Below are 25,851 nucleotides of genomic sequence, written 5' to 3' on the forward strand. Positions count from 1 at the left end.
CTTTCTTAATGCAGTGGAGTAGAGAGTGGCGTCGTAACTTAAACCCTGCCAATCCACCCCGGTTGCTTGCGGTCATTTCTACCCAGATTCCCCCCCCTCGCCACTACCTGCCATGGGCGGCAATCTGGCGGGTAGCCCCGGGTGCCAGAAGCTCTAGCTACGCCTCTGGCTGTAGGACTCTCCGGACGCAGCAAAGTCAGGTCCTCGCTCCCTGGTTAAAAAGCGGTTTAAGGAGTATCTATGGCTGCGTGAACTGAAGGATGTTAGCAGAGAGTCTGACAGATTCTTTTTAGGAAAGTAAGATTATTCCTGCCTATGAGAAATTCCATGAAGTTTCCCAGGGTGCTTAGCACTGCAACTTTGTTCAAAATGGAGGTACAGGGTCTTGCCTGTAAACAGCGTCTGTGTCAAATTGTAGGAGAAATACTGTAGTTCTAGCAAGGGCCTCTCTTGCCACTCAACAGATCAAACTTCATTATTTTGCTTTATTTTATTTTTTTTTGCCTATGCTCGACCACGTGGAAAATGGCTCAAGCCTGTATGCAAGCTCCTGGATTTTAGTCAATACGTAGTCGCATTACAAGTTTTACGCTCTGACCCTAGAGAAGTGGTTGTTGTTGTGGTGGCAAAATTTGCATGCTGCTTGGCTCATTTACAATTGCATTGTCTGCATCTGAATGAGTGTCACAACCCTCTTAGCACTTGTTAACTGCAATGACTTCCTTACACACTGTATTCTGCATTTGTATGTGACTATTCATAAGTGTGGGGCAGTTGGCGGGTGTTTTAGAAGGTCTAGGCAGCCACCCCTTAGAAGCTTCTCTTGGCTGGGATACCCCTCTTGATCCGCCCTACAGACTTTGGTCGCTAATTGCTGAAACACTGACCCACGCCCTCTTTTTGGACGAGCACTTGCACTTTACTTATTTGATCATTGTCATTATAATCAGACCCCACAGGACAAACATTTGCAAATTTTGCGGCATAAAAATGTAAATGTTGCTGCATTAATGCGGCACTTTATTTTACTCCTAATCGTTCCTTTTATTTATTTAAAGGTTTTCTATGGCGCTGGCTAGACCCAGAGATATCGGAGCGCTTTACAGAAATGTGAGGAGGTACAGTATACAAAAACACTCGATCACAAACATTGTAATAAGAACCAATATAACCAAGAAAGCAGATAAATATGAATGCTATTTACAAAAGAACTCTATTAGGTAACTTGGGTAGTTCGAACTTAGGCAAGGGTAGGTGGGAGAGGGTGAGAGAGAAGAGATAAGAGGGAGACAAAGAGAGTAGGAATTACGGGAGTAGAAAATCAGTAGGAGGTCGTGCGTGGGGCTAGAGGTAATATGTAAATACAGAGAACAGGGAGGGGAATGGGGGGAAGAGTAGTGTGAGGGAGGGGCGTTAGGAGGAAGAGGGTGGAGGGCATAGAATTGGAGAGAAAATAGAGGGAACCCTAACAGGGCGCAGAGCGTGAGAACAGTGTCAGGGGTAGGAAATTATGGACCCCAGTATTTGTTGAGGAGGTATGATTTGAGATCTTTTTTGAAGTTGAAGTAGGAGGGGTTACAGCGTAGGTCTTTAGGGAGGGAATTCCAGATGGAGGGAGAGTTTCCGGAGAAGGCGCAAACTTGCGTTCATTTCTTCTTTAACAGGGGGGAATAAGAATGAGGACGTTGGTGTTCCTCATCGGTCGGGCGCAGCCAGCTTTGTGGAGTTTGTCTGAGAGATAGCGTGGGGTGTTTTGGTGAAGGGCTTTGTGCGTTAAACATGCAATCTTATAGGTGGATCTGTCATGTATTCCTATAGGTTCTGAATCGATCCCCCTATTCCTGACCCTATTCTAGTTAAACAAACCAACAAGTTAACTAGCAGTCAGCCCATGAGGCAGAAAACCCCCATGATGCAGATACCGTTATCTGACGCAGTCACACTACGGCACAGGAACGTGTTATCTGATTAAGTCATAACGCTGGCGATCTAATTAGACAAGCGGTATTCCTCCAGCCCCTGATAAGGCATACGGAGTTCTCATAACAAATCAAACCTATGACAACCTGGGCAAAACCCTGCGGCCATTGTTTTGATTTCACCGAGAACTTCAGTAAAAGAATGTGCTAACGAGCAAGTCGTATGACATCTTTATTGACGTATCTATGTCCATCCTTACGTCAATCTCGGCACCTTAAAGGTATAAATATTACCGATCTTGCCCTATGCAAACACACGCGTGGTGACGAGACGGAGCAGCCATACTTGCCGAAGCCAAGAGCAGAGCAGACCCCGCTGGCAGCAGCCCCGCCTTCCTGACGCGCTGAGAGACGCGCTGCTTTCTCCTGCCGAGAATCCAGCACCGGCATTTGTGGGTAGCCCTCGCAGGCAGCCTGGAATATCGAGACCAGAGAGAGAGATACCATTCCTCATTCATCCTAACTTCCAGGTACAGAACTGAATAACCCCTCACAGAGAATTCTTTAGTTATTCACTTGGCAAAAACAAACTTAACTTAAACTGTAACTATCTATTCCCGCCCACGTATTAGACTTAGGTCAGGTACACGGGGTAGGCGTATCTAGAAACACCAGTTGAGTACGTTTAGTCAAATGTATATGTGTATGTAATATATTTTATTCATTTTAAAACATCTTATGGCTTAGAAACCATATCAATGTTTTTACAGTATTATTTTATACTATTGCTTTTAATGTATGCACTTTACTTAGCTATAAGTATTGCAATAATATCGATCCATTTCTCTTGTATGAGAAAAGAGACTGATCAATAAATAACACCTTTTTATTGAACACGCCCGTCTCTTCCTTTTCTCTACATTCTGATGAGACTAAGAATGCACGTACTGACTGAGTAAAATAAATTGCCTTTTGTTCACACGACTCTCGAGATTTACTCTTGATTAGGGGAGAGCAAAGTTGTCATGTTCTATGGTTGTCAGAAACTAAATCCCTTCTTGTCTAATCAGGGAAGTTAAGTCCTCCTTGAACATTCGAGAAAGTTTCTAGTGAACTCTGAGCTAAGCTGGCAAACCCAAAACTTTAAGTCTAGTATCGACAGTAGTAGACCTAGTTAACGTCTGGCCTAGGCCTTTACTGCTGTAGGTATTATTCCAATGCGCAGAGCCTATTGGGATGATAGGAACTACACTACATGGCGCCCAACGCCTTTGGAAAGGGCGATAAAACTAACGTAAGACATTTAGAGTAACTCAGTCGTGCTTTCTCACTCAGACCCCTTTTCCCAAATACTCCAAAGACGTCTGGAGTGGGTGAAAGGTAATATCCGCCAGACCTCGCAGGAGGGAACTCCTATGTATGGTTCTTGGTATAGTCAACGTTGAAGGATACACTGTTCCAAAATATTGTGCATCTAATCTTTGTTTCCATAAGAAACCTGATCTGCAAACAAAAGAAATAAACTTCAGGACAGTAAAATGTCAGACAATGAAGAAGAAAGAGAGGCAGTTAGATTAGCAGCTGAACTCGCAGCGGCTGATGCTGCAGCACTAGATGCGGACGGGGATATAATACTCATCCCGGTCATCAAAAGGAGATCTATCTTGTTCTGAAAAAAAAAAAAAAAAGGAGATCTATAACCCTGAAACTTATAGAAAATGGACTGACACCTAGAGGTGGCACAGTCATATTCGTAATTGAGGCACACGAATATCGGCAGACAGAGGTATACTATTCATGGATACATTTTCCAGCAGCAAATGCTGTAACAAAGTACTTCCACTATTACAAAATAGAGGAACGTCCTAATGAGTACACTCCTTTCGAGGAGGTGGAAGTACCACTCAAATTTCAAGAGCATTTGCTCTTATTTGATGGCGCCCTAAAACATAAAAATCACATCACCAGGCTCGGTGCCTTTGGGTAGACCAGGAGCAACGTGGCCGGTCCTAGCCGGATACACACCACATCCAGACATCAATGGGATGTCTGTAGCAGAGCTGTTAACACAGCTAAAACAATTAATAAAAATACATAGACAATTAGTTCAGTATGTGATGCGGACATCAACAATTCAGCCAGCGATTAAACTTCCACAGCTGACCCCTCACCAGGGGAACACAAATAAAATTACACCACAGAACATCCAGTCCTGCCTAGGTAAAGTACCGACTAAACGGGAACAAATACCATTCTGGCTAGCGCAAAAAATCACCCAAATAGAGGCGGTGTTTCCTGACACCACCCCGCTAGAAAAGCACAGGATTCTGACTATCTGTCTTCCAATGGGAATCGCACCACACATTGAGGACTGTGACACTTGGGGTACAGTCTTTGCTTCCATCTACACAAAAACGCACGGTGTTCCATCCATTTCGGTAATACCAGATGTGCTAAAACAAATTCAAGATGAATATGGTCCTGAACCCGCTTTAACTCTTGGTATGAAATTACTAAAAGACTTCAAGCAGGTCTCGGCTATATTATTAGCCAACATAAAGGGAGAAGCAGCAAACGTGGCGATCCGCCAGAGGTTAAAAGAGACAGATATAGCAGACCAACCAGCTGAAATTGCCAGAATCATAGAAAAATCCTATGAGGAACTAGATAGAGATAGTTTAGGTGGAATACCAGTAAAACCACAACTGACTGAAAGTCCAGAAAAAATATTTTTTAATAATAATTCACCAAAAAAGAACTGGGATGGAAACAAACAATCCAATCCTAAAGAAAAGAAATTCCAGTCCAGAGGAAGATCTCCTAGGCGAAGAGAGAAATCTCCGAACCAAAGACACAGGTCACCCCAGAGTGACCCCTCTGGGAAAAGATATAACCTTAGAAATAGGGATAATATAAAAAAGCCTGATAGATATCAAGACATTGATACACGTCCCTCTCAATCTTTTCAGACTTCCTCGCAGAAATCGGAAAGAAGAGGACGATCAGAACAAAGAGAAGAGCACACAAAAGTCCAAAGACAAGGAACCTGCTCAGCTAAAAAAGAAATTACAATTTCCAAAAAAGAAGGTAGCCAGTATCAAGGTAGTTAACAATGCCGAGAATACTGAGGACACAACTGAAAAACGGAGAGTGGGCTCAGACAATGCTAGACAGTGCAGCAGAAGTGAGCATAGCTCGCAAAGTCCTTATGAATCATCTGGAGACAGTGGACACGAATGAATATCTTCAAGTGGAAACTGCGGACACCAGAGTTAGCAAACCTCACAAGATATACGAGATAACATTACGTATAGAGGGAGATAAGACTAGGAAAATAAGGGGACTATTTTGAGATAATCTCTCCAAGGGCTATGATATCCTTCTAGCTGAAAAAGACTGGCCACCAGAGTTTGTTAGGGAGTGCCCTCATGGCGAAGAAATAATTATGCCTGCCTTCTCGAATCATATCCCGATTCATAAAAAATACACACTTGCCAGAAAATGGGCAGTGGCTTTAGCTCCTGCCTTATATAAAAATCATGTAGGATGGGATGAGGACCCTCCTCCTCACAAAATCCAGTTAAAATCACAACCAACTGCATAAAGGCAGTACCCAATTAAGCAAGAAGCTAAAAAACAGGTAAATGAAATACTAGATCAGCTAGAATACCAGGGGGTGATTGAAACTTGCACCTCACAAATGAACAACCCTTTGTTTCCGGTCTCCAAACCAGACAATTCATATCGTCTAGTTTTGGATTACCGACACCTTAACACATGTTGCAAAACTTTTGCAGTGCAAAACTCACACAGTGCTGCACTAATGAATAACATAGTGCGCAAAAAATACAAAACAACCTTGGACATCTCTAATGGATTCTTTTGTCAAAACATAGCACCAGAGAGCAGATATTTAACTGCATTCTCAATAAATGGCACTCAAAAACAATTCTGTCGGTTAGCCCAGGGGTACAAGAACAGCCCGGGGGTATTCTCAGCGAGAGTAACAGAATTACTACAACTATATGATGATGAAGCATTATCTTATGTCGATGACATTTACTTAACAGATGATGACTTGGAGACTCACTTGAAGAGAGTGAACACCATAATACTTGGGTTCGCAGCAGAGGGTTACAAATTCAACTTTAAAAAATCCAGAATTGCCCATCTGACAGTCCTATTCTTAGGATATGAGTTATCAAGTGAAGGCAAAAGCCTGGCTGACAATTTCCTAGAGAAATGTGCCTTACTCCAAGCACCTAGAACACTAAAGAACTTACAGTCGATTCTAGGCTTCCTAAATTTCGGAAGAACATACATTGCAAATTACGCAGAAAGGGTCAAACCCCTTTATGATCTGATAAAACCTGATTTTAAAAGATCCAATTGGACTCAAATACACACAGAAATTTTGAGATCCCTACAAACAGACATGCTAATTAAAACAAAATTAGAAACACGTGATAACACACGCAATCTTGTGATTCGAGTCATCCCAGGGAGATGCGGATTCACATACCTGACCTCTAATGAGGGAGAAAAGGTACCAATTGCATTCAAATCACACTTGTACACAGAAGCTGAACAGAAATTCAGCAACAAAGAAAAAATTATTCATGCAGTTCAAACCGCAATAGCTAGAGAAAAAGATCAAGCAGACGGTAGACATATCACAGTCAGAACAGCAGAATCAGCCTTTGAGGCACTAACAACACCGTGTAATTTACCAACAACAACATTGAATCCAAAGTGGATACAATGGGTGAATTCAATCACAACGGACAAAGTATACTATTACCTTGATCCAGAACTAGAAGAGTTGAAAAATTTAGAATATGAAAAAACATACCCTCTGCCAATCGACATTCTGCCTTTACGACATTACGCCTGTGTAATCTATACAGACGGACATGCTCAACCCCCCGTTTGGGGACAACAGGCATACAACCCCACATGTGAGATTACAAAAGAAGTGTGGCGCGGAGGTAAACTAAAACCTCTATTAACAAAATCACACTCAGTAGAAACTAATTCAGAAAAACAAACTGAAATAATAGCATTGAAAATGGCGCTAGATAATGCGGATCGCGAATTCCCGACACTTATAGTGTCAGATTCATATTACTGCGTCAAATCATATAACAAGGATTTGCAGACATGGATTCAAAACGGTTACAAAGATGACACAGATGCACCAATCAAGCATAAAATGCTCTGGGAACAAGTAGTTCTATTACAAAAAGAACTACCAAAGACTCACGTGATACATACGCTGAGTCATCAACGTGATGGCGTTCACGTTGCAGGGAATTCATTGGCTGATGAGGCCGCGAAGGCAGCTATGCAAACGGCTTCCGTAGCTGCCGTCACCCGGTCAAAAACAAAAATAGACAGCGAAATATTACAAGCTGTCAGCGCTTCAGAAAAGGATTCGATAGAACCACTCCCTAAAGGCTTTCCAGTAAAATACTCATACATAACTGATGCAAACAATGTTCCTTTTGCTCGAATCCCTGGAGTGGGGGATAGGGCAATTCCAAACATGGAACATAGGTTAGGACTAATAATAGCGGCACACGAAGGGCTTGCTTCTATACATGCTGGCGTCTCAGCCACAGTATCATTATTAAAACAGAGATACTGGTGGCCACAAATGAGAAGACAAACAAGGAACTATGTTCTAGAATGTGAAATATGTCAAAGAATGAAAGTATCAACGGTGAGACGTCCAGCTCAGACGCCCCTTCTAATCTCGGATAAACCATTAGCATGTGTTTATCTAGACCACTGCGGTCCCTTACAAAGGGATGGTAACTATAAATATATCTTGGTCGCAGTGTATTCATGCACGAGATTCATATGGATGTGGCCCCAGCGAACGACTGACGCCAGAACTGTTATAAAAGATTTGCGAGTCTTTATCGGCACATACGCAATTGGCATGCTGCATTCGGACAATGGTCCTGCTTTTAGCTCTAGAGCTTATAAGGAGGCCATGGTCGGAATGGGCGTGAATTTGCGGTACTCTTGTCCATTTCACCCTGAGGGGAACGGAATTGTTGAAAGAAAAAACCGTGACATAAAGCAATCTATAACGGCAAAGGTATTAGGTACGGGAGCTGGGTGGGTCAAACATCTAATAAGTGTCCAACGTAGTCTCAATAACTTGCCAAGAAATTCTCTGAAGGGATTCAGTCCGTACGAATTATTATTCGGAACTAGGATGATTATCTCTGACCTTGACAGTCAGACTTCAGTGGTGAAAGAAAAAAGCTTTGATATCAAAGACCGTTTGGCTATTTTGCAGGACTTAAACAAAACAAGAAAAGACCTGAGCAACATAAAGTTGAAACAACAGCCAACAACCACTGAAGAACCACCACCTGTCCCAGCAAGACCTGTCTGGATTCCTAAAGTCGGGGATCTAGTCAGGGAGAAGATCGCGGTAAAGAAGGAATTTGGGCCTTCTTACAGAAAAGCAGTTCCTGTCTTGTCTGTCAACGGGACAAGATCAGTTGTACTACCGCCACTTGCTGGTAAAAAGGAGAACCGAGTTGTATCCATCGACCTGGTAAAACCACAACATGTGGCCGATAACAAACAGTAGGCCAAGTGGACTCCCAATAAGTAGCAGAACACCAAGGTTTGCTACCAGTACAGAGGTCCTAACGAAGAGGCTCATCACATTCGAAACGCCTACAGAAGAACAACAAGGACTATGCAGCAATGCAATAGAACTCAGACCTCTGAAAACCCAAATAAAAACATTTAGCAGAGACACACCAATCTATAATGAAGTACCAAGTGAAAATGCAAGAAACAGAAATCCTGAACCAATTGGAACAATTGACAGAACTGCATCCGGCTACTTCATAAACTTCGATGATTCCTCTGAAGGCTTCAGTGAATCAAAAACACAGCCATCATCAAAAACCTTTAAAGATAAAGCTAAAGAACTTTTGAAACAACTGAAAGAAACATATCTGATTTCTCCATGGATTGAATTTTGGGTGGGTTTTGGTGCATTTATCCTCATACTTTGGCTCATCATGATACTAACTTTGGGACGCTTCATTGAGGGAAAATATGCAAAAATGGACACAGCAAGTCAGAAAATCAACTTGATCCTCAAACCACACACATCTTCACACGTCGAGAAAAGAGAACTTTCTTCAGCCAACTTCACAGCCAATCCGATACCTGGTGGGGTAGCCTGGGACAACACTGACTATGAAATTTATGGTCCGGTCGAGATCCTGAAATATCCACACCAAATTAAGATCTCCTTGAGTGACTTTGTAAAACCAAACTCATTTGCTGATGATTGGGACTTCGAAAGCATTAATAATATGATGTCTGATTTAGTAATGTCTGCTAAATTTACCAAACATGATTATTTGCAGGGTTCTACCAATTATGATAGTATGTACTGTTATAACCACTATGGTAACCATTTTTTACATAGATCTGCACAACCTAGAAATGTTTTAAATTATAATCAATGGGAACATTGTGCAACACCTCCAAAAGGGAGCTCAAGAACCATTTCCGACAAATATTCATATTTTTCAGGTTTTAACACAAGTAATGCTGAAACATTTTATTTTAAATTGTCAAATAAGACAGGGACCAAGACCATGATAACCAACACAAAATTGTTATATTCAGACTCATTCTTTGAAAAAATGAATACCTTTGGATTTGATTATTGGGACAAAAATGTTGAATTGAAAAGTGTTTGGGGTACAAAAGAATGGCAAGTACAGGGTATAGAAGCTTTGTTTAGAGCCTGCATGATCCCAGAACAAATGATATTTTTAAATGACACTGTTCAACAGACCACCTGTCTTGGCTTAGCCAAAATCAAAGATTTAAATAAACCGTCTATTCCAAAGCCAACAATGTTTAGCAACACTTCTACAGATGAAGAGATAGACGTAAACCATATATTAAACCAAAACAGAACACATCCTGATTGGAAACAGTGGTTGATCTGGCCCACAGATACTAATAACTGTCAAGACAGATTCCTGAACAAAACGCAGGGGTTCAAAATGACCAGGCCAGACCCTAGATATCCCCAAAGACATCACCCAGGGATAATAACCACCTACAGTGTGGGCAAATTATGCCTTCAATGGCTACAAACTTCCACACTGGCAGAAATTAAGCAACACCTAACTTTACTTACTGATGGTGCTGACTTGCGTGATTTCACTATGGGACCACGCAAACAGCGTCAAAAGCGTTTCATAGCAGCCTCTGTATATGCAGCATACAATGAGGCCTGGAAGGTTACTCAAATTGAAACAGCAGAGAGAATACGGGAAATTGACCGTATTAATTTGGAAAAATCACTTTCTGTAGTGGACAATGGGTTAATGACTCTGTCCTCCAGAATTTTTTCTTTGGACAGCATTGTGTCTTCAGCAATCGATATATTATCGCAAGACTTACTGTTATTACAACACGGTCAGTCACAATTGCGCTCTATTGTACAGCTTGGCTGGACGTTACAAAATCTGCGTTCAGGCTATGTGCCTTGGCGTCTAATCAACACAACGTCATTATTCCAAATCTTTAACCTTACTGATAGACAAATCAGTATGGCACAAAAGGGTGCTGATTATACAATCTTGAGCATTGAAAAACTCGAAAGATTACCAGTGACAATGTCAGAACGACCTGTCAGTGAATGGATAATACATGGGATAATAAATATTCCAATCTCAACCTTCAGGTTTCAATACTGCCAAAAATATATACAGGCTGGCATGTACGAGAAATTGGGAAAGGGGTACCTTAAAACAACATGGAACCTGCCCTATTCACATGCATGTGTCAGTAATAAAGGACAGAAAGTGTTTCTTAGTGGCAACAATTGTGCGATGTCACTAAGTGGCACACTTCTGTGTAACGGAATTAGTTTGCATGGAGCCTGTGAAGGGAATTCATACAACCTTTCATGTCACCAGCAAGGCGCACCTGCAACAGAAATAGAACCATTCTTTCAAAGACTCTATAATGGGAGTTACATTCTTATTGTAGACCGCAGATGCTGTAGTCTTATGCCCGGGACTCCTTATCTAGTAACTACGACTGCGAAGGTCAAGTGCTGTGGACGCTCATTGTTCCCCAGCTCCTTCCCAGACAGGGAGGCAAGGGCATGGCCCGATTTGAAAATTACTTCTATTCGAATAGATACTTTAAGCAGAATGAAAACAGTGCTTCTTCAGACGCCTACCAGGCTCTCGTCATCAAAAGAAACGTATGATCTACAAGTCGCAAGGACGACTGCAGAGATACATACATTATTATCAAGTAATTCCCCCGTACATTTCGCGGAAATCCTGAATGAAATCTTAAATATTTCTGATACCAATGGGGTCTCAAAGGTATTTAAGACAGTATTTTCGATGGCATTAACACCATTCAAAGCCATACTGGGTATTTTTCCAGATTTCGTCCATTCGATTTTTGGCGGACTTCCCCTGATCTTGGGACTAATTGCAGGAATCCTATTCTTAGTCCTTATTTTTCGTTATGGCAACCCATGTCACAGACAAAACTCTTGCGACAAGGGAAGAAACAATCCTAGCCATTGGATACCGGGACCGGATATCAAAAATCCTGGGACTCTCCCGGCTTAGAGACCTGAACATGACTTGGTTTCTATCATTTCGACCAATGTGGCAAAGATGTGTTTTACCTGTATTAAGGTGTCTGCTATGCGGAGAAGAATGCGTGTTAGACACCTGTCTGACGCTACAATCGGATGCGCCGATGGATGCAGAAACATTGTTGAGCCCGATCAAGGTTCATGCTTTGTGCTGCCCTCAAAGGCTACCAATCCTGATGACGGCATTCGTGGAAGCTTCACCACTACGATTGATGGGTAGTGAAGTTCAAGATGAAAGCAGCATCGAACAGGTACGACCTTCTGTCAGCAATGCGAATCAGAATGTCAATGGAGACAATCATGCACAAGAATGCATGATTACACCTATTTCCGAGTTAGTGGAACTTTCCCAGGAAGCTGTTGACAGTTTTTTCGAAAGCCTAAATGATATGATGTTCTCACCCGAACAGAAATAGAGACTTTTGAGCAAGCTCGCACACGGCGTTCCCTGAATTCGGCTTCCAACTTTAAATAATAAAGTCACATGAACTATTTTTCACTCCAGTTCACGGACAGCAACTCTTTCAGAAGCCCCAATTGATTTTTTCGGTTTTTCGGGACAATTATCTTCTGCTTAAAGTAAGAAACTATTCCTAAAGAACTAAGATTTCTATTTTTAGATACTTTATAGACTTTAGCTGCCCGCTGGTATGTTCACAAATATTTTATTCTGTGATGGAATGGTCTCGAAACTTTTTTCTGTATTTAAGAAACCATTTCATGTGTAATTCTCATATACCAAATAAGCAATATTGTATACAAATGCGTGATTACTTTAGCATTATTCCATAGCTTGAGTGCATACAATATATATGTCTGCAAATTTTCCGTATATTTGAAGAATTTCAAAATGCATTTATGTATTTTGGGGTGGTAAGGTATACACACTACTCTATAGTATGTTGTACTATGTTATACTATGCCTAGATTAGTAAATATGTCCATAGTTAGCGTGGAGTGGGCGTCATGTATTCCTATAGGTTCTGAATCGATCCCCCTATTCCTGACCCTATTCTAGTTAAACAAACCAACAAGTTAACTAGCAGTCAGCCCATGAGGCAGAAAACCCCCATGATGCAGATACCGTTATCTGACGCAGTCACACTACGGCACAGGAACGTGTTATCTGATTAAGTCATAACGCTTGCGATCTAATTAGACAAGCGATATTCCTCCAGCCCCTGATAAGGCATACGGAGTTCTCATAACAAATCAAACCTATGACAACCTGGGCAAAACCCTGCGGCCATTGTTTTGATTTCACCGAGAACTTCAGTAAAAGAATGTGCTAACGAGCAAGTCGTATGACATCTTTATTGACGTATCTATGTCCATCCTTACGTCAATCTCGGCACCTTAAAGGTATAAATATTACCGATCTTGCCCTATGCAAACACACGCGTGGTGACGAGACGGAGCAGCCATACTTGCCGAAGCCAAGAGCAGAGCAGACCCCGCTGGCAGCAGCCCCGCCTTCCTGACGCGCTGAGAGACGCGCTGCTTTCTCCTGCCGAGAATCCAGCACCGGCGTTTCTGGGTAGCCCTCGCAGGCAGCCTGGAATATCGAGACCAGAGAGAGAGATACCATTCCTCATTCATCCTAACTTCCAGGTACAGAACTGAATAACCCCTCACAGAGAATTCTTTAGTTATTCACTTGGCAAAAACAAACTTAACTTAAACTGTAACTATCTATTCCCGCCCACGTATTAGACTTAGGTCAGGTACACGGGGGTAGGCGTATCTAGAAACACCAGTTGAGTACGTTTAGTCAAATGTATATGTGTATGTAATATATTTTATTCATTTTAAAACATCTTATGGCTTAGAAACCATATCAATGTTTTTACAGTATTATTTTATACTATTGCTTTTAATGTATGCACTTTACTTAGCTATAAGTATTGCAATAATATCGATCCATTTCTCTTGTATGAGAAAAGAGACTGATCAATAAATAACACCTTTTTATTGAACACGCCCGTCTCTTCCTTTTCTCTACATTCTGATGAGACTAAGAATGCACGTACTGACTGAGTAAAATAAATTGCCTTTTGTTCACACGACTCTCGAGATTTACTCTTGATTAGGGGAGAGCAAAGTTGTCATGTTCTATGGTTGTCAGAAACGAAATCCCTTCTTGTCTAATCAGAGAAGTTAAGTCCTCCTTGAACATTCGAGAAAGTTTCTAGTGAACTCTGAGCTAAGCTGGCAAACCCAAAACTTTAAGTCTAGTATCGACAGTAGTAGACCTACTTAACGTCTGGCCTAGGCCTTTACTGCTGTAGGTATTATTCCAATGCGCAGAGCCTATTGGGATGATAGGAACTACACTACAGATCTGCCTTCGATGGGTAGCCATTTGAGGGTTTTCAGGGCGGGGGAGATGTGGTTGAAGCATGTGTAGTCAGAGATGAGTCTAGCAGCTAGGTTGAGCACCAATTTGAGTGGAGCAAGGTGGACTTTTGGTGTCCCGGTGAGGATAGCGTTACCATAGTCAATTCCCGACAAGACTGGCGATTGGACCATGGTTTTAAAGTCATTAGCCGGGATGAAGGGTTTAATATTCTTGAAATGAAGGAGAGTGAAGAGTGCTCCTTTTGCTGAGGTTTTTATATGGGAGGTGAGGGCAAGGCTATTATCGATGGTGATGCCAAGAGACTTAACTGAATTAGAAGTGGTGAGAGAGCAGTTGAGCACATTAAGATCAGAGATCCAGACTTGTATGGGGAGTGGGTTGTTTTTAGGCGAGAAGAGAATAATTTTGTTTTCTTTTTGGTTAAGTTTGAGATGGTTATGCTGGAACCATGCTTGTATCTTGGTCAGGGTGTCATTTAGGTGGAGGATATCGGAGTGGGATTTGATCAAATAGTAAAGTTGTGTGTCGTCTGATGAGGGTGAGGAGTTCCCTGAAGAAGTTAAAGAGAGCAGGAGAGAGAATGGATCCCTGGGGGACACCGAGAGAGATCAGAGTAGGGTTGGAGAGGCAGTTCTTGATTTTGATTTGTTGGGCTATGTGTTGGAGAAAAGAGGAGAACCAGTTGAGGACAAGGCCATTGAAGCCAAAGCGGACTTTAAGGGTGCTTAGTAAGGCAGTGTGGTTAACAGTATCAAAAGCAGCGGAAAGGTCGAGGAGAATGAGAAGGCATGACTCACCTTTTATCGAGCGAATGATGTATGTATTCCACTATACTGAGCATGGCAGATTCTGTGCTGCATCCTTTTCGGAAGCCAGATTGCAGTGAGTCAAAGAGGTCAAATGTGTTGATGTGATTATCTAGTTGGAGCAGGGCGCATTTTTCGAGGGCTTTGGAGAGAAGAGGGAGGTTAGAGATTGGGCGGAGGTTATTTGGGTTGTTGGGATCTGCATTAGGATTTTTGGGAATGGGTGTGATTTGACCCAGTTGAAGGGGTGCGGGAACACACCCTGTGAGGAGTTGATAATGGTGGTCCAAGAAGGGGCAATGATGTGTTTAAGGTCTTGGACAAGGTTAGGGGGCAGAGGGTCTTTGGTGCGAGAGGATGGTTTCAGCTTAGTGATGATGTTATAGACTTCGTGTTCAGTGACAGGTTGAAAATTATGCAAGGAGGGATTGTTTTTATGTTGCTGGGAGGAGAGAGGGGTTGGATTCCTGTGGGAAGGAAACGAACGGGAAATGGGCAGGGACAGGGGGGGGATTTAAAAGGGATGGAGATACTGGATAAACGTTATAAGAAGGTAGTGGGTAAGGAGAGAGTGGATTTCAGATGAAGGATTGGTCTATTTTGGTGATTTTATCAGAGAAGAATTTAGCAATTTCTTCACATTTCAAGTTAGAGGCCGCCAGCTTTGGGGGGGCAGAGGATGTTTGGTTTTTGGCAATGCTGAATAATTCTCTAGGTCTATTTTTGGCCCTATCAAGCTGTGTGCAGAAGAAGGCAGACTTTTCATTGAGGATGTGTTTCTTGTAGTTGGACCTAGCAGATCGGAGGAGGCTAGATGAGAGGGGGACGGCTGTGCCTCTATGTTCTTTCAGATTGTCTAAGAGAGCACCTTTTGTTGTTGAGATCAGAGTTGAACCAGGATTTGGAAGGAATGTTTCTTTGGGTTTTAAGTTTGGGGGGGCGGGGGCAATTGGTCTAGGACCTCAGTAACTCATTTATTATAGTGTTTGGTGAGGGCGTTAGCATTTTGGGAGATGGGAGCTAGCAGGAGTAGATTTTTGATTTTCATTTCGAGTTCGCCTGGGGAGATAGGATGAAAGTTGTGGTCAATTTCTTGAGTTTGGTGCTTTTGGCGTGGATGGGGGGCGGGGGGTTATGGTGTTGATCGTAAAGTGGATGAGGTGATGGTCGGACCAATCGATAGGGATGATGCTGGCAAGTAAGGTCAAATCGTCGTTAGTGATGATGGCATCGAGAGTGGCTCCTTTGGAGTGGGTTGGAGAGTGACAGATTTGTTTAAGGTAACTGATCGCCAGGGGATTCAAGAGGAAATTAACTGCAGGGTTTTTGCTGTCATTCCAGTGGAGGTTGAAGTCTGCAAGGAAGAGGTTTTTTTGAGTTGGAGAGTGAGGATTGGGTGAGGAGGTCAGAAAGTTCCTCAGCGAAGGGAAGGGATTCGCCAGGAGGATGGTAAATGGTATGTAGGCGAATAGGAGGGGCGCCCTGGATTTTAAGTTCAGCTCCGAGGTATTCGAAGGTGATGGGGTCAGTGTTTTTAACAAGCGAGATTTAGAGTTTGTTTTTAAAGATGATGGCTAGACCACCTCCAACTCTATTGTGTCTATCTTTTCTGAGTATGGAGTAAACTGGGGAAGAGTAGGTCAAGGATGGAAGTAGAGTGTTAATTGAGCCAAATTTCCGTGAGGAAGGCAATGTCAATATCTTCGCTGAGGATGGTTTCAGCTATTTCAGTCACATGCCAGACAGCTGAGCGGCAGTTGACTAGCATGCATGCGAGGGGTATCAGGTTGTCTGGGGGGCATGTTTGGATAATGGTAAGTTGTGTTGGGGGTCTAGGGGAGATGGGGGATGAAGGGATTCTGCTCGTCCCCAGGATCACAGGGATGGTAGAGTGGGGGGGGGGGGGGTCAGTTGGATAGTTTGGGAGGTAAGAGTTACAGAGGTCAAGGAGGTCTGTGCAGGAGAGATGGTTTGTGGCATGGGAGGGCCTATGGGAACAGTTGCAATGAGGGAAGGATCTCCAATGTTGAGATTTGGAGGTGTTTGGTGAGTCCTGGCTTGGGGAGATCAAGTGGTTAAAACGGATTTCAGAGGACAGGGAGTTAAAGACTTTCCAGAATTTAGCAAGTTCGTATGACATGTTAAGATCATTCCTGAGCTGGAAGAGCTCAGATGCCAGGGAAAGGAGAGCGCTTTCAACATTAGATAGAGTCTGAGTTAAATGAGTGGTAGTGGCTGGGGGAGAGAAGGGGTTGGGGGAGGAGAAGGATCAGATTTGTCTGGGGAGAGCGGTCTGTGGAGTGTGAGGGTTGGGGGGTTGGGAGGCCGGGAGGGGGGTGGAGGGGTATTTTCAGATTGGTGGATGCAGAGAGGTCCAAGTGGACAGAAGTGGAGGGCAAAGAGTCGAAAACGGTGCTCTGAGATGGGAAGTGGTCAAGAGGGGGGTGAGGGGAAATAACCTGGTTAAGGGGGTGAAGGCAGTTAGGGGGAGGTGAAGTTGGGATGGACATTTGAATGATAGGAACTGCGGGGGAGGGTACTGGAAGGGGGCATTGAGGTAGGGGGGTGTCTAGTGGTGGGTGGTGAGATGTCATAAGGGAGATGAAGGGTTTGGGAGGCTGGGCAAGTTAATGAGGTGCCTTTTAAGCCTTAAATCAATGGAACGTGTTTTAGCAGACTATTCAACTTTGAAATAGGCATGTTTAAAGTCCCTGAGAGCGTTTGTTTGTTATACAGGAAGGAGGAATTATGCTGAACTCAAAGAATTATGTTAACAAATAAATCAGGATTACACAAATTTCCAAAACAAATAAAACTCAACACAAACACATTTTCAATTACTGGGGAGGGATGTGGGTCATCAAAGAAGCCTCTGGCTTTCAACAGTTAAAATTTTGTCTGCATCTGCCATCAAGAAAACCAAACAGGCAGAGGTATGCAACATGTGATTTATACAGTATATCAGAGGACCTTGGCTCTTGTGTAACTTTGAAGGATCAGGTGTTGTAGGTCGTGCATTGAACTGACTGGACAGTTTACATTTTCCCCGAGGCAGGTACTACTGTGATATCCACTGTTTGCCCCAAACCCAGGCCGTGCATTTCACAAGGAGGAGCACAGCACTTTCATCCTTTGCCGTGCAGTGTAACATGCAGGAGTCTTCTAATCTGAAGCCACCATGTGAACTGGGGTTTGGAGGGGGGGTCTCATACAGTACTGGGTTTTGTTAAAGAAAGGGAAACATTGCACTTTTGGAGGGGTGCTAAAGGGAGGCGTGGCCTTAATACAGCAAAAGTAAGGAAGGGACGAGGAATGCAGAAGGAGGTGATGATTCACATTTAATCAAACAAGGTCCAATACCCCTGAATGAGACAATCTTTGACAGTAACTTTATTGTAAGGGAGTTTAAAATAATAGTTTACTGAGTTCTTATAATTTTGTAGATAAATGACGGATATTGTTTGGGTGACAGCTGTTGGTGGAGGGGGCAGGAGAGCAGGCGGGTGGCCAAGAAGACTGACAATTCAAGTGGCTTAGAAGCAGAGAATAACAAGCAGGCATAGATAGAGATAACCGTGGAACAGAAGGGTGAAAGAGGAGAGGAGAGAACATGGTTACAAAATACTTTGTACACTTGGTGGGAGGAGTTAAAAAACAACATAACTGATGATAGACCGCACAAGTCATACCAGCAGGATTGAGAGTGACTCTGTGTTAACAGCACCTCAACTTTTCCGATTCTGGACTTTCATTTAACAAGATAAGGGACTAACACAGATGAAGCAATGACTTCCAAAAGGAAAGCCTAAAAACTACACCCATCATTTCTTTGTAGCAATTTAAGTCAAAATTCCAAGTACTGACCTCATGAAAGGCCTGTCCAAACATCTCATTTGCTTGGAAAGACCCTATGCATCCTTCACATCTCTTCCAAAATAGCCCTTAAAACTTGTCAGTTTACTCTGTGAACCCCACAGGATCCACATTCTCTATGCAGATCTTCTTTAGTCCCCAGAACACCCAGAGTCATTTTAAGACCCTCCTATGATGCCAGGATGCTTAGCGTCCAGCATGCCTTTTCCAGTTCATGCATGCTCTGTTCAACCTCTGACCTTGCCTCTTCTGTGTCTTTGTCACTCTTATACTTCTATCGCACCTACGACTTTTTGATTACGAAAGATGCACAGGCAAATAGGCCCTCATCCGGAAAGAGTCTGGTGCCTCTAAAAAGCTGAGGACCCTTACATGATGTAACTGACTCATCCGTAAATCTACAAGCCTTTGGATCGGAGGCTTAGGCATGTCGATTTTTCAAACTTTTCCGAATACGTCAGTGAACCTCTTCCCTTACAAATGCCTGACTCTCCTCTCCTAATTTCTGGTTAGACCAGTGTGAAGCTGGATGTGTGAGATTTAAAAGCTTTTTGCAGCTCTGTGGAAAAAGCACCTATGTGATTTCTCCACATGTGCGTGAAAATCTGGACTTTTAGAACAATGTATTTGCCAAAGGGTAAACTTGCAGAGAAGCAATTGCTGTACGTTTTTTAATGTGTTTAGAAGTATCAAATCTGTAGCGAAAAATACTGCATCCATTTTCGATCTTGGCTGGGATTGACCTGAGTGGAATTGATGTATTGGAGCAAAGAAAATTATCTCGCACTGCGCAGAAAAGTTTTACTTCTGCAAAGGCGGAGGAAGTTACACCGGGAAACATTGCAAACTAGTGAATTGTGAAAATCAAGAACTTCACGAAAGTCTGCTGGAAATAAAAAGTATCCACAACCCGTAATTAAGACTAGGGGTAGGCATAGTTCGCGAAGTAGCGCTAAGCGTAGCTACGCGAAGTGCACTTCGCACTACGCGAGCTACGAGTAGTGTGGACAAGCATCCGGTACTGTGCAATCATTGAATTCAGCATCTTGCACAGTGTGAGCTGTTCTTTTCTGCCACTCGAGTAGATTTTTACTCGAGCTGCAGCTTTCTCAACGCAGACTGGTACTTTCTCATCGCGAGCATGCACGACCACTCGCAATGAGAAACCTGCCCTCCCTGCGTTGAAAATCTCGCCAGGAGGTTTATTTTCCATGCTCGCGATCGGCAACTTGATGTTGCTGATCGCGAACAAGGAAAAAGTCTAGCGAGGATGTCAGTTTGCTTGCTCGCGGTCACCAACTTGACGTTGAGGACCACGAGCAAGCAGAAAATGGCCACTGCACTACGCTATGCATGTTTGCACTGTGCTACGTGCAGTTCGCGTAGTGCTTTGCCCAGGGTTAATCATGACCTAACACTCTGGGTCAGCCCCTGAAAGTGCTGTGTACAATTTGGTAAAACCACCTTCCATTTCATCGTTTGGGCTTGTACCACTTGCACTGCATGCCGACATGCGCATACAGTCACTATGCAGCTGTGGCTCTTGAAGTCCACAGAGAAAGTGTTGGATGGGCACTGTTTGCCCTGGCAAAAAAACACATTAACTCAGATTTTTTTTTTTTTTTACTTGCATCGGCTCGGAGCATCATGACACACCGGGCATCCTGCGCCAGAGTTCCTTGTATACATGGCACCCTCCGTGCACCCTCTTGCCGAAGTTGTGAAGTACAGCATGCACATTTGGTGGTTTTGCGGGTCCCGAATCCTATACAGTTAATGTCATGGGGTCATCTATTCCCCTCATTAAAGGCATAGACAAATTTCTTGTCACCCCCGGCTTGATAAAATGGCAAAATTAGGTGTTTAAAACACATATTTTTACCATTTTGTCACCCCCTCAGTGATGACACCCGGGCGGCCCACACCGACACCACCGCACGCACCCCCTTCCTACGCCCCTGGGTAGCACAGGGTCACTCAGTACAGACCGCCAGGACCCAGGGGGCAGAGATGGGGCTGACCCCCATCTTTGGCCTGCCGGGAGACCTTTTTTGTTTTTTTGTGGCCACTGCGATCCTAAGCTGATTTCGCAAATGCGAAATGCTGGAGGGCCATATAATGAAGATACCCCTTTCAAGAATATTTATTGAAATACGTAAGCGTCCACATTCCCAGTGTCTCTAATGCCTTTCATAGATGGTTTCTATTGGCCTGTGAATGGTCTGCGCAATCCTTATTGTGTATTTCTCTTTACGTGCACTGGCATCTGCATCTTGTGCTGTTATTGATGCCACTTTAGCATAATTATGCACTATGCATTGTGTTCTTTTACATTTTTATGCTGTTTTAGCCTTTTGGCATATGTATGATGCTTTATTGTGGGTTTATGGATTTTCTATCTGAAATAAACAGATTGATGAGGAGTATTATTTTATTCTAACAACACATTTTGAATGAGCTATTAAAGAATTATGATTTATAAAAAAGAGAAATTAGTAAGTATAATATATCAAATGCATAGTAATAAGATGGGAGGGTTATCAAAAATAAGTCGGTCTTCATCCTTATTACAATTCTAAATATATAAAAAAGGAAACAAAGAATTCTTTAAGTAAACACATCAGTTTGTTAATGCCATTTAGCCCATACTTTTGCACCTATTTTTCTCGCCCACCTGCCTTTAATTTTTTTAATCGCAGATTCAGTCTAAAACACAGTGTACATCGACTGCCAACAATATGTATATTCGGGAGGCGTGTGATGCAGCCAGTGCTTGGCATTTATTTACCTGGGTACTGTCATAGCCACAAAGCTTAACCCTATACAACTGGATGCAATTTTAGGCCTTACTATATCCTTTGCTAACAATACAAAGGGTCCAGTGAGAGTAATATCCGTAACCAGCATGTCTGATGATTTTGTAGCTCTAGCCCGTCAGAATTCCGTGAGTTTAATACAAGTAGCAAACATATGTACGTCATCTGCATTCTCCATCAGACATCTGGGACAGTTTGAATTTGCTCGACTTTCCCATACGTGTAGTCTACTCGGGGTATAATGGAACAGTTTTACAATGCAAGTCAAAATACCGACAGTGCATAGATATTTACTACTTGAAGCAGAACTATACTCTACCATCTCAGCTGTAACCGGATTATTAGACACCGTGGTCCATGCTTCAGCTAGCTGTGCATTACAACTCGGTAAATAACAATGAAGAACGAATAACTGCTTTGTAAAGTAGCTGTTTTTGGTTTACTTAGTATTCCTAGCAAGTCAGTTTTGTTCCACTGCAATTCTGATTGCTTCAAATAATCTCTTAGTTGGGGATATTTATAAAATCCCCCTCTAGGGAACGGACACTGCTCTGAAAGGTCATTTTATATTCCGATTATTCATAGAGCACTCCAAGCTATGTGATATCACATGTTGCCCACTCTGAGCATTACCATCATACAATATTTAAGGCAATGTAGTCTTGTTTCCAATTGGGCAGTGCTCTGAAGAGCTTTTCACCACTGCTGCCACTATTTCTTGGCATCCTCTAGCGCTTTAAACCTCACCATTTTGTATTAATTTAGATCATTTTTGCTCAGGAAAGAGCCAGAGGCCTCACTCCCATACACAGTTAATATATACTCGCCCCTGTTTCTTCAAATTGATAATTGATCATTATGGCTAATCTCTTGTCCATAGCCACCCAACCATAAAGCTGTACGTCTGGTAATGCCCAGGCACCTCCAGTCTGTGGAATTCTGAGAAATTTTGAATGAGTGTTTAAATCACTAAGCTATCTCTTTGGCTTATGACAACAAAGAAAATGATAACTAGTAGTAGTAGCACATCTAAAAATAGGTTGAAGAGCTATTTACACATTGAGAACTATTGGACCTTCCGAACAGATGGAATCTTTATGAGCGTCATGAAAAGTGCTTACAATGACCCCCTACGTACCCCGTATCGTTCGGTGATTATGTCATCCAAACTTCGCTTCTCTTTCTCAGATTGATCCTTCATTCGTTGATATGATTTCTGTAGCCAACTCAAACCGCCATCTTCCACCAAAATCGCTAAAGAGTGATAAAATAAATTGCAAGAGATTGTTAACGATAGAGGAACCTGGGAAATGCCATTGTTTTAACAACTGCAATACATTCTACTCAACAACGAATCATTCAAGCTCATCTGTCCAGAACATTTCCATTATTTTCCAGTACCATTAGGTGACATTTACCCTAAAGATGCTTAGGTATTCACAAATATGCTACTCTAAACATGTAGATAACAGTTATGTTATCATAAGGCAGATATTATGATGCAATTCTGACCAATCACTATCAAAAGGCACAATAAAATGATAACACTTTTCAATCTAGAGAAACAGCAAAATATTTGCGATGAGTCTGGATCACAGAGTAGCAAACCAGATGAGTCAAAGAAATAAGCAGCAGTGCTATAAAGAGAGAGAACATAAATTCTTCCAAAACCCATTGTAACACCCATTAGTTTCCTGATGTGTCCAAGCGCCTGCTCTAGACGTTTTCTCACAAAGGCAGAATGTTGGTCAATTCTGCCTTGTTCACCTGCGTAAATAGTCTCAGGTAGATCTCCAATAAATGTCTGTTCACACTAATATTAGCTACCAACTGCCATAAAAATCTGAATTTACTTTTGGGATCTACCTGATTAAAGGTATTCTCTACACCAGGTGAGAAAAATCAAGATTTTCATGTTTTTGGACAACAAAATGCAAGGGACAAACAGTCTACTCTTATTATCTTCTACCAACAGATAAAGAATCAAATCAAGAACGTTAAGTTCAAGTAATCTAAGATGTACAATATTATAACCTTTGCATCACTTAAAAGTCCACACGATTAGACTGAATAATGAAGAAAAAACTGAGTGCGCTATTTGTCTTTGGAAAGAACAGTGATTACTTTGTGGAAAACAAGAACTTTTTAAAAATCATTTTAAAGAAGGGTGATGCACCTCCGCGCTGCCACCACTGGTGCAGCCAACTTTCAGTCTGGTCGCTGGTTTTGCTGGTAGGACCCCATTCCCAATCCTGCACATGATCTTGCTGGGGGAGGCGAGAAATGGACTGTGTGAAGGAGTGTGTTTGGATTAATGTCAGGCTTACACTATTTAATCGTGTGCCCCTGCTGATTAAACCATGAATATATCATGTGCCAAAATTTGCCAAAGCGCTCTTTTATTCAAAAGTGGGTCTTCTGTATACCCAGTTAACAGCGGTTTGATCCTCAAATAACGGGATTTATCATCAACTGGACTCAAACATCTATCATGAGCCAAAGACCATATTAGCAGGCACTGAGAAGCGTAATAACTCTTCAGCAGACATCCATGGAGAAAGAATTGGTCAGAATAGCATATGGCGTCTGATTTCCAGTCTGTGTTAACCAGTGAATTTATTTAGTTGGTCTGTGCGAGCATCTCTTTATATAGAAGCCAAGCCAATAATTATCAACATCCAACATCCTAGGAGGAGCTACGCGGGCATCCAAGATGGTCGCGTGAGCAGAGGGCTCCCAGGACCCGTGCCGTCCTTCCGCAAATATCCTTAACATATCCTTACTCTGAATATGGGCTTTTGAAGACGAACTCTTGCAGACCTCAACATCCTTTTCGAAATTGAATTTGGACGTTGTGGTAAATAAATAAATAATACCCTATTTTTGAATGTATAAATGAATAACAGATAGCTCAATAAATAAGAGTCAAGATTCGAGGTAGTAGGAGTTTCGCAGGTTTATTACAGCATAAAGGACAGGAACAGGACAACCTGCATAGGAATAGGATGGCAGGGCCCAGCAGCTGCCGGGGCTGGATCTGGGATGAGCGCGCTAGCATTTAATAACAATACACAAGCATATATAGTAAAACAGTTGCATTACAGTACATATGATAGGCGGAGCAGTGGGTGGAGCAAAGGGTGTGACGCGTAGCAGTCGCGAAAGATAAGGGTGAAAGTGGGTGTAACAGGGCGTATACATAGACATGTGATGCAAACGTAACAGAATATGTCATGAATGGGGCGGAAACCATGGAGGGGGCTACCTAAGGAGCCGGGACCTCTAACCTGGTGGTGCGCGCAAGCTGGCAATGACGTATCACTAGGAGAAGCTGGGGGCTATGAACTCTGTGCTAGGAGCAGAGACTGAAGTCTGGAGAGTCAGGGCGACATGTACCTAAGCAGTATCTAGTATCTGATGTTTAGAGAACATGTTGATATAAACTAGAAGTCAGGAGGGGAAGGCTAACTTGATTCTAAGACTGGACCATGCATTATTCTACATGTAGTGCGTGATGAAGAATATTAAATGACCATTAAATGCAGTATTTCTCTAACGTGGAGACGTGAAGGCTAGACAATGACGGAAACTATTGATGCGATTCAGTAGCTTTAGGAATGCAGAGAAGGAGGACTGAACTGATAACTGGAATCATAACATATTCTTGGCAGACTCAGAGGCAGAGCCAGGCTGAACCGGGCACTGCGAGGCAGGAAGTAAGTGAAGGGTCGAGGATACAGGTGGGGGCTGTATCGCTCCTCAGCGAGGGCTCAGGAGACAGGAGCTGAATCTGGTGTCCAGGCCCTTTTGAGGCCTAGAAACGGGGACTTTACAATGAAATAACGTGCACACTGAGAAACGTGGCAACGTAGCTTTACATAGGCCTGATATTCGTAGTATTCACGAGGACTGGAAACTGACATACTAGAGGTGGACACAACTATAATTGCGTCTTGAATCGAACATAGGGAATACATATGCATATTTAATCATGCACACATAACATATGATGGATGACACGTAGGGACACAGAACATGGCAAAATTTACTTTTCCACATTCCCTCCTTGTCACTACGTTTCCATCAGGAAACATCAATATTCATGATACCATCTATCATTTCATACAGTATCATTTGCTCGTCTCGAATTATCCTGGAACGGGATTTAGAACGGGGCTTGGGACTAGGAATACAAGAGGTAGCACAAATGCCGCAAATCGCAGGGCCACATTGTATACAGAGGCAGCAGCTGAATATGATCGCTACTGCAATACCTAGAAAGGACAAGACTTTCCATCCCCAGGCGGAAATTATATTCCAGAACCAACCGGACCATGTCCAGGTGCCTGGATCTTGGTGTATCAGATGGGCAATTTTATGGAGTCTGGTTATAGCT

The 25,851-nt window shown here is 42.7% G+C and overlaps 1 protein-coding gene across 1 annotated transcript in view; it reads right to left on the minus strand.

Annotated features, from left to right (window-relative positions):
- The window catches only part of CWF19L2 (CWF19 like cell cycle control factor 2), a 1,282,529-nt gene that overhangs the window by 766,999 nt on the left and 489,679 nt on the right, over positions 1–25,851 (minus strand). The window contains exon 7 of the mRNA XM_078657031.1: positions 22,594–22,709. Coding sequence (XP_078513157.1) covers positions 22,594–22,709 — 116 coding nt within the window. The remainder of the gene's footprint in view (positions 1–22,593; positions 22,710–25,851) is intronic.

Source organism: Lissotriton helveticus, chromosome 8, assembly GCF_964261635.1.
Source record: "Lissotriton helveticus chromosome 8, aLisHel1.1, whole genome shotgun sequence".
Lineage (NCBI taxonomy): Eukaryota > Metazoa > Chordata > Amphibia > Caudata > Salamandridae > Lissotriton > Lissotriton helveticus.